Below are 9,873 nucleotides of genomic sequence, written 5' to 3' on the forward strand. Positions count from 1 at the left end.
TCTAATTAAGAAGTTGCAATACGACAGCTGAGCACAAATCAGAAATCAACTTCACTTGAAATGGCTGAGAAGAGCAATTTGACTTTACTGGCCTCAGCCCCTCCCTCAAGCTGGCACAGCTCGGCACTGAGAGAGATTGTGACTCCCCTCGAGGTGGGGGTAGTAAGGGGGGGTGAATGTCCCATGTACCCAAATAGCTGGCAGAACTAACAAATGTATTCAGTAACATTGCAGGATAAAAAATCAGTGCACAAAACTCAGTTCTGTAGCTACACACTAACAACATACAATTTGAAAAAGAAATTAAGAAAATAATATCATTTATAGCAGTGTCAAAAAGAATAAAATACTTAAGAATAAGTTTAACCAAGGAGGTGAAAATTCTGTACACTGAAAACAGTAACACATCAATGGGAAAAACTGAAGAAGACACAAACAAAAGGAAAGGTATCCCATGTCCATGGATTGGAAGAATTAACATTGTTAAAATATCAATACTACTCAAAGTGATCTACAGATGCAATGCATTACTTCTCATAGTGCCAATGGAATTTTTCACAGAAATTGAAAAAAATCCTAAAATTTATGTGAAACCACAAAAGATCCCAAATAGCCAAAGTAATCTTGAGAAAGGGAAACAAAGATGGAGGCGTCACACTTTTTGACTTTGAACGATATTATACAGCTATCTTAGTCAAAACAGTGCTACGCTAGCGTGAAAACAGACACATAGACCAATGGAACAGAGTAGAACTCAGAAATAAACCCATGCATACATGGTCAAGTAATCTTTGACAAGGGCGCCAAGAATACACGATGGAGAAAGCACAGTCTCTTCAATAAACGGTGTTTGGAAAAACGAATGTCCACATGCAAAAGAATTAAACTGGTTGCTTATCTTACATCATACCCAAAAACTAATGTAAAATCGATTAAAGACTTAAAAATGAGACCTGAAACCATAAAACTCCAAGAAGAAAACAGAGAAAAAGCTCCTTGACATTGGTCTTGGCAATGACTTTTTGAATACAACAGAAGCTCAGGCAGGAAAAGCAAAAATAAAAAAGTGGGACTACATCCAACAAAAAGCTTCTGTACAGCAATGAAAACAATCAACAAAATGAAAAGACAACATATAGAATGGGAGAAACAATTGCAAACCATATATCTGGTAAGGGGTTAAGATCTAAATTCCATAAGAAACTCATATAATTCCATAGCATACAAACAAACAAATGAATAAATAAATAAATAACTCAATTTAAAAGTGAGCAAAGAAGCTGAATGTTTTTCTAAAGAGGATATACAGGTGGCCAACAGGTATATGAAAAGGTGCTCAACACCACTAATCATCAGGGAAATGCAAATTAAAACCACAATAAGATATCACCGCATACCTGTGAAGATAATTGTTACCAAAAGACAAGAGCTATCAAGTGTTGGCGAGAGTATTAAGAAGAGGGAACCCTGGTACACCGTTGGTGGGAATGTCAATTGGTACAGTCATTATGGAAAACAGTTTGGAGTTTACTCAAAAACTTACATGATTCAGTAATCTCACTTCTGAGCATACATCCAAAGGAAATGAAATCAGTACCTCAAAGAGATATCTGCACTCTTATGTTCATTGCACCATCATTCACAATAGCCAAGATATGGAAACAACTCAAATGTCCATCAACAGATAAATGGACAAAGAAAACGTCGTATACTGATACAATGGAATATTATTTAGCCTAAAAATGAAAGAAATCCTGTCATATGGGATAACGTGGATGAAGCTGGGAGACATTATTCTAAAGGAAATAAGCAAAGTCACAGAAGGATAAATACTGCATGATTCCACTTATAGGAGCAATCTAAAATAGTCAAACACATAGAAACACAGAGTAGAATGGTGGTGACCATGGGCTGCGGTTAGTGAGAAACGAAAAGTTGCTGTTCAACTGGTATAGTTTCAGCTATGCAAGATGAATAACTTCTAGGGATCTGCTGTAAAACATTGTGCCTATATTTAACAATACTGACTGTGCATTTGAAAATTTATTGACAGTAGTTCTCATGTTAAGTGTTCTTACCACAACAATAAAATGTTGATGTCTTGCTCTGTCCCCATGTAGAAAGTTAGCGGATCAGTGCAAGTATTTGGAAAAGATAACTCTTATTTACTGTTGGGGAATGCAAATTGGTTCAGCCACTATGGAAAACAGCATGGAAATTCCTAAAAAATTAAAAATAGTACTACCATATGATTCAGCAATGCCGCTTCTGGGTATATATCCAAAGAATTGAAATCAGAATCTTGAAGAGATATCTGCACTCCCGTGTTCATTGTAGCATTATTCACAATAGGCAAGACGAGGAAGCAACTAAAATGTCCATTGACGGATGAATGGATGAAAAAAATATGGTATATACATACAATGGAGTATTATTCAGTCTTAAAAAGAAGAAAACCTTGCTGTTGTCGACAACAGAGATGAACCTCGAGGACATTATGCTAAGTGAAAAAAGCCAGACACAAAGGACAAATACATGATACCACTTACATGAGGAATCTAAAATAGTCAAACTGATAGAAGCAGAATAGCATGGTGGTTGCCAGGGGCTAGGAAGAGCGGTAATGGGGAGGTATGGGTCAAAGGAAAGAAAGTTTCGCTTATATAAGGTGCATGAGTCTTGGAAATGCACTGTATAGCATAGAGCCTATAGTTAACAATACCACATTGGTTAATAATACCGCTTAAAAATTGCTGACGGGGTAGAAGTTTTGTTAAATGTTCTTGTTCCCCCTCCCCCCCGAAATAATAAATAAATAAAGAAGGCAGGAGAAATTTTGTGGAGGTAATGGATATGTTTATGGCCCAGATTGTGGTGATGTCTCCCAGGTATATACTTGTCTCAAAACACATCAAGTTCTATACATTAAATGTGTACAGCTCTTTGCATGTCAATCATTCCTCAATAAAGTGGTTTTAAAAAAAAGAGCACATATTTTGTCTCATTTGAGATTGTAGTCTCAGCACAGTGCCTAGTATACAGGAGACTCCTTATAAATATTTAGTCAATAAAGGATGAAAAGAAAGACTATAAATAAGAAGGAGATTTTCAATTCTTGGTTTGCCCAATCCCTTCTAGTGTTTCTTCTGTAAAACTAAAAGTTACATACCTGGATTTGCTTAGATTAATTGGGAACGTAAGAGAAAATAAATCCTAATGAATTAGGCCTCATACTCACTCTCTTCTTTATTTCTCAATAAAGAATGAGCTCTTTGGAAGGCTTCATGCTCTTACTAAGGATGCTTTCCCAAAAAAACCCAAAACGACAACAGCAACAAAACATGATCTAGCCCCTGCCCATTGAATTTTACAGTCTAGCAGCTGCTCTCATATCAAAAAGATGGTAAGATACTCTCTCTGACCTAAGGAACAAGTTAAAAGAAGGGGTGAAGAGCAGAGGAGGGTCCAGTTGAAAGCAGTCAAGTGTAAATGCCCCGAGGCCAGGCAGTGTGGAGACATAGGAACCTGAAAATCCTTCAGTGAGAGGTAATTTTAAGTGAGGTTGTACGGTGGGCTAGATGAGGCTGTGGGAGCGGTGAGCAAGGGCCAGACCCTCAGGTGGAGGGCCTCAGAGATGAAAGACAGCCTGCAACGGAAAATTGTCCTTAACGTTTACTTTGGGATTATGTGTAAACGAGGGAGAAAATCTGCATGGGACAGGAACGGAAGGTGTCCTGTGGGCTTGTCCCAGTGCAGTTGAACACAGTTCACAAACCAGGTATGTTACACACATCACCACCAGGGAGTGTCTGAGAAATAAGGGTGATACTCCCTTGATGTGGGATGCCCAGAATCCACTGCACTGGCACTCTTTACCTTGGGTTGGGGAGACAGAGCTCACTCCATTAAATGTGAATTCAACTAGTTTATCTTGTGTGTAACTTGGCGAATTTTGGCAAGGTCTAGATTTTCGTTGGTAGTTAAATGAATGAAAATAATGGTGATTAAGATGGAAGGGCAGCTGAGGTAGGAAAGATATTGAGCATTGACAAATATTCTTAGAATTCTGAGTTACATCCAGCTGGGAAAGACTCTCCCACAAACGATTCTATATTCCTTCATCTGTTGAGGTTGTATTATATAATTGACCTTGCTAAGCAACGTTTTGGTTGATTGCGATTTCTTTGTCTTGGAGTTTGGTAATGTGCTCGAGTTCACAGGGCTAGTAAGTGAGAGAGCAGGGACTAGACTCCTGGTCTGAATTCCTCTAGGGCCCACACTGTTCATTCCACTCCTCTCTGCCTAAAGCAAACTTTGTGTTCCTTAATACTCCAAAATGTATCTCAGGGGATAAAAAGAAGGATTCTGTGCCCAAAGCACTGGATTGGAACACATAGCCAAAGCAAGTAAGAATACCACAGTAAATGAAAATCATGAATAAAGAGGAGAAACAGATAATCTTCAGTGATAACATGATCATCTACACATGAGGTCAGATAACCTCAAAATCAGAGGATCACAAAACCATCCTGGACAGCTCCTTCCCATTAGGAAGGAAATCCATTAAAACAGACGTCACATAAGAGGTTAACTCTGACTATTGAAAAGAAAGACAGATCAGCGTCATTTTTCTCTGACACTCCACCCCTGTCCTGGGCCCCCTACCTTACATTGCAGTTTCCCCATCTCACACCAAGTCTGGGACACGAACCTGCAAGGTTTGCATTAGGAACCCTGCTCAAGAGTTGGCAGGGACATGGTGTTTCCCACGTATCCATTAATCCAAGAGACAGGAGACAAAATGAGGACCCCAAAATATAGGGGGTCATTCAAAGACCTGCCCCAACCTGCTCTCAGACCTAGAATGCCCAGGCAGGTCAGTCAGAATGGGCATCCCCTCTTGCACTCCTCATAGTGCTCAGCGAGGGCAAACTCTTGGCCTAAGGAGAGTGGCCTCAGTTCAGTAGAGAGGACCAAAGGTTGGAGAGATATTAAGCTGAAGACCCTGAATGAGGAAGGTGGGGACCACTGACTCCAGAACAGTCATGCTCCACAGAGACTCTACTCTGCTGTCACCCTCTCAGGACCCAAATGTCCCTGGCCTGATGGGGATCACTCTAACCTTCACCCAGGAGGTCTCAGGAAGGAAGGGACCTTGATCCGAGCAGAGTAACCTCATGTCAGGGAGAGTGCAGGCTCAAGACTGGCGAAGAGCAAAGTGAGATCCCTGAGCGAGGAAAAAGGGGAGCACTAAACCCACAAATGAGGGGCCTTTACAGACCCCTGCCTGTATTCTTAAACGTGAAAGGCCCAGGCAGAGCTATAAGGCTGAGAAGCCGGCTCATTGCGGCCTGGCAGATCTCAGGGAGGGAAGGGACTTGTCTATCGAAGGACTAGGGTACTTGTTGTGCAGGCGGAGGAGTCTCAGGCATAGCCAGAGGCAAGATTAAGCCCCTCCGTGCAGGTGACAGGACCTCTCCCCAAAGAGCCAGGCTCGCAGAGTCCCGCCCCTCTGCTCAGGACCGGGAGGCGCCAGGCAGATGGCAGGCGCAGTCAGAAGCAGTGCGCCCTGACTTCCCACTGGGGACTGAGGAAGCCGAGGGCTTTGTTTGGGGTTGGGACTCGGGCCAGTAGAGGGAGGAGTCCCGGGCTCTGATAGGTTCCGAGCTGGCACCCTGAGTGAGGGGCTCGGGACCACCGACAGCTAAACGACGGGGTTCCACAGAGCCCTGCCCCCAGCCGTCGGCCCTCGGAGAACCCCCTGGGCAGCCATGGCCAGATGTGACTCACCTCCACCTCCCCGACTTCCCGTTTGGGACGCGAGGAACTCACCGGTGGCCACAGGTTTGCTGATCTGCGGGTGGATTCCGGGAACTGAGGTGAGAACCTCAATGTGGACTGAAGGGACGTCTCCCCGTCCCATAACAAAGGTGGCCCCTCAAACTACCGCCCCTGTGATCGATAGGCAGTGACAGGTCCGGCAGAGCTATCAGGAAGAGATCTGCCTGGAAAGTCTCAGGAAGGGCAGGGCCTTGGTTTAAAAGAGGAACCCTGGTCCAAAGATGGAAGATACTTAGGCCCTAACAGCAGTGAAGGCGAGGGCCCTGAGTGCTAATTAACCCAATTAGGGGTGGCAACACAAAACACCCCCCATACCTATTGCTAGGAGGCTCCAGGCAGGGGAGTCATATATGGAGGACCCCGACTTTCCCCTCTAGGGACTCAGGGAATTGAGGGCTTTGCTCTGAGGCTTGACTACCCAGGTTACTGGTGGGGAGGAGTCCTAAGTCCTACCCAGCGTTAAGGTCAGAGATCTGAGTGAGGACTAAGGGGAACACCAACTCTAGGAAAGTGGGGTCTCATAAATTCTGCCCCTTCTCTCAGCCCTGTGGAAACCCAGAATATCTGTGAAGCCGAGGCACGCCCCTCATTTCTGGCTGCAGACTTTCAGAGAGGTGAGGGTGTTGGATAATTGAGCGGCCTCAATTCTGCAGAGGGAGGAGACTCAGGGCTTCATAGGAATCAGGGTGAGGGCCCTGAATTAAGACTGATGGTACCACTCACCCCCAAAAGAGGAGAAAACAGAAAGTCCCCCCCTCCTTGCTTGCAGCACTGAGGAGACCAGACATGGAAGTCAGGTGTATGTGAACACTCCTTTCCTTTGGAAGGCATCAGGTTGGTGAGAGCCTTTGTTTGAAGGGAAGGACATCAGATCAGCAGAGGCAAGTGTCCCAGGCCCTACCGAGAGCCAAAGCAAGGACCCTGAATGAGGACTGAGAACCCCAAAGAGCCCAGGACAGAGAGTCCCATAGAGCCGTCAGCAGTGGGTGCCCCCTGGCAGGGGTGGTGGCTGAGGTACGCCTTCACTTCCTTTTAAGGCATCCGAAGAAATGAAGACCTGGGTTTGAGATGTAAATGTAAAGCAGCACAGAAGAGGGGGCCCAGGCCCTGCCGAAGTTGATGTGATGGTCTTGAATGTGAACTGAGAGGACCCCACATCCCAGAGTAGAGTGGGCTCCACGCGGACTAGACCTGCCCGCCGCTGCTCTCAGCCCCAGTAAGCACCAGGCAGAGCTGGAAGGCGAGAGCCTGAGGCTCAGTTTACTTATTTCCCCAGGTTTCTCAGTGGTTGATCAGAACAGGAGCCCTGTGGGTTCCTAGAGCAGTGCCCTCAAGGAAACCTGAAGAGGCAGCCTTCTTCAAGTCGAGGTGTTCTCTTCCTGCTGAAGGTGCTCACACCCTCTTATCCTCTCTCCTCTCTTGCCCAGATCACCTGCTGTCTTACCCGCTCTCCTGCCTGCTGTGCCTGATCACAGTCATGCTGCCTGGGGGGCAGAAGAGGAAGCTCCACACCCTCTCAGAAGAGAAACGCCACCAGGACCGAGGTGGGACCCAGGCGCCAAAGGGTGCTCAGGCCCCGGCAACCAAGCAGGAAGCTTTCCCCTCCTCGTCCCCTCCTCCTTTTGGTGTTATTACCCCTCAGGGAAAGCCTGGTGCTAGCTCCCGTAGCCCTCTCGACTGGCCTCAGAGAGCTCTACCCAGCACCACTACGTCTGCAGGTGTTTCTCGCACAAGATCACGTGAAGGAGCCAACTGCAAAATTGAGAAGAAACGAAGTTCCTGCGAGGCCCCACTCTCCATTGTGCAGTCTCCAAGAGACCCTCTGAGCAAGATGACGGGTATGTTGGTGCAGTTCGTGATGCACATGTACAAAAGGAAAAAGCCCATTATGAAAGCAGATATGCTGAAGATTGTCAATAAAAAGTACAAAAATCGCTTCCTTGAGATCCTCCAAAGAGCTTCTTTCAGTATGGAGGTGGTATTTGGTGTTGACTTAAGGGAAGTAGATTCTACCAAGCGTTCCTATATCCTTGTCAACAAAATGGACCTTCCCAACAATGGGACCGTGAACCGTGGCAGGGGCTTTCCCAAGACCGGTCTCCTAATGAATCTCCTGGGTGTGATCTTCATGAAGGGCAACTGCGCCACTGAGGAGGACATCTGGAAATTCCTGAATAAGATGAGGGTATACGCTGGGAAGAGGCACTTCATATTTGGGGAGCCCAAGAAGCTCATCACCCAAGATTTGGTGAAGCTTAAGTACTTGGTATACCAGCAGGTGCCCCACAGTGACCCTCCGTGCTATGAATTCCTGTGGGGCCCAAGAGCCCACGCTGAAACCAGCAAGATGAAAGTCCTGGAGTTTTTGGCCAAGATTAATCATACAGTCCCCAGTGCCTTCCAGTCTTGTTATAAAGAGGCTTTGAAAGAAGAGGAAGAGAGAGCCCAAGCCACAGTTACACTAAGGGCTGACACCAGTGCCATGGCCAGTGTATGTTCCGGGCCATGTCTAGCAGCTCCTCCCACATCCAGTGAAGTTGAGGCAGAGAGCGGTCAGTGTTCCAAGTAGTGGAGGGCTGGGTGTGACTGAGGGAACACAGTGTATAATATCTGTGTGTTCCTGTTCTATGTGGGTACTTCGGAGATTTACCTGTATTTTTCGCCACTTTTCAAATGTTGTTACTTCTCAGTGAAGTTTTATCCAGCATTATAATCTAAGTTTATGAATTATATTGGTCACACTGATTGTTATTTGTCAGGTTTAAGAATAAGAGTTGTGCTGTTTTGTGACATGAATTGGGATAACTTCCATCTTATTTAGTAATCTGGTGCAAGCTAACCTGGCACTGGAATATGCATTTCCTCGAAAATGTGAAAAAAATTAGGCAGTAAAGTATATGCAATCAAGACAGAGAAAAAGCATAAGATGGTCAACATGTGGCTTCCTAGTCCCTTTTACTGTGTTTTTATGAAATTATAAATAACAGTATGTGCCTGACTAATGTAAGAATATAGAATTAAATCATAATAAATGAAACCCCACGCTCACAGGTTCATTTATTCTGCAAACATTAATTGAGCATCTACTCTTAGAAGGCTCCGTGCTAGTACTGGGAGAGCTGAGAAAAAGAAGACCTAGCCATAAAATTATAGAGTCGAGAAGCAGCTGCCCTGTAAGGAAAATGCTGATATACACTCGAGGGCCAAAAGGACAAATGAAAAGACGGGATAGGAAAGGAGAGAGGTGGTCCTAGATGAGAGCAGTCAACTGTAAATTCCCTGAAGCAAGGGAGTGTTGGGCCTTGGGAAAATAAAAGGCCCTCGATGGGAGGCAATTCTGAGTTAGCGGCATGGTTGGCTAGATGAGGCTGTGATCATTGTGAGCAGGGGCCAGACCCTCAGATGGTGGACCCCATAGTTGAAAGACTAAGCCTGGAATGGGAAACCACCCTTAACAATTACTTTGAGATCATGGATAAACCAGAGAGGAGTCAACTGGTGCAGGGATGGAGCGAGTCCTGTGCTCTCGTCCTGGTGCAGGTGAACACAGTGTGCAAATTAGGTGTTTTGTTCACGTCGTCTCCAGGGAGTTTCTCAGAAATAAGGGTGATATGGGTTTCCCCTGCTCTCTGAAACAGCGTTCCTATGGAACCTTTCACAAGCTGAAATGATGTAAAGTGAAGAAACAATTACCATTGACGTATACGGGAAAAATTTTTGAGCGTTCCCAGACCCAGAAAATAACCTACCAAATCGTACCAAATTACACATAAAACCTAAAATAAGACCAACATACAGTAAAAGCAGGAATGATCAGATAAATACACAGCCTTGATGAAGTAGAAATACCGTGTGTACAGTGATGTTTCACTTACCAGCGTCGGGAAGACAGCAGGCACCCTGGAAGGCTGAGAGGTGGTGGAGGTGATGATGGTGTGTTAGGCTGAGTCGTTGGAGGTCGAGGTGGTGGGATGTACGGGAGACTGGGCTGTAGGAGACAGAGGAAGATGGTCACCTGTTAACATCTCATCG

The 9,873-nt window shown here is 45.2% G+C and overlaps 1 protein-coding gene across 1 annotated transcript; it reads left to right on the forward strand.

The window, feature by feature from the left end:
• Positions 1-5,833: 5,833 nt before the first annotated feature.
• Positions 5,834-8,469, forward strand: LOC131400458 (melanoma-associated antigen B3-like). Its single transcript, XM_058535189.1, has 2 exons — positions 5,834-5,879; positions 7,269-8,469. The coding sequence occupies exon 2, from the start codon at positions 7,319-7,321 to the stop codon at positions 8,408-8,410; it is 1,092 nt and encodes a 363-aa protein (XP_058391172.1). The 5' UTR covers positions 5,834-5,879; positions 7,269-7,318; the 3' UTR covers positions 8,411-8,469.
• Positions 8,470-9,873: the final 1,404 nt, after the last annotated feature.

The sequence above is a fragment of the Diceros bicornis genome, chromosome X (genome assembly GCF_020826845.1).
Source record: "Diceros bicornis minor isolate mBicDic1 chromosome X, mDicBic1.mat.cur, whole genome shotgun sequence".
In the NCBI taxonomy this organism is placed as follows: Eukaryota; Metazoa; Chordata; class Mammalia; order Perissodactyla; family Rhinocerotidae; genus Diceros; species Diceros bicornis.

Excerpts from the sequence above, each read along its gene's own strand:
- LOC131400458 (XM_058535189.1), top strand. The coding sequence starts at position 7,319 with ATGCTGCCTGGGGGGCAGAAGAGGAAGCTCCACACCCTCTCAGAAGAG.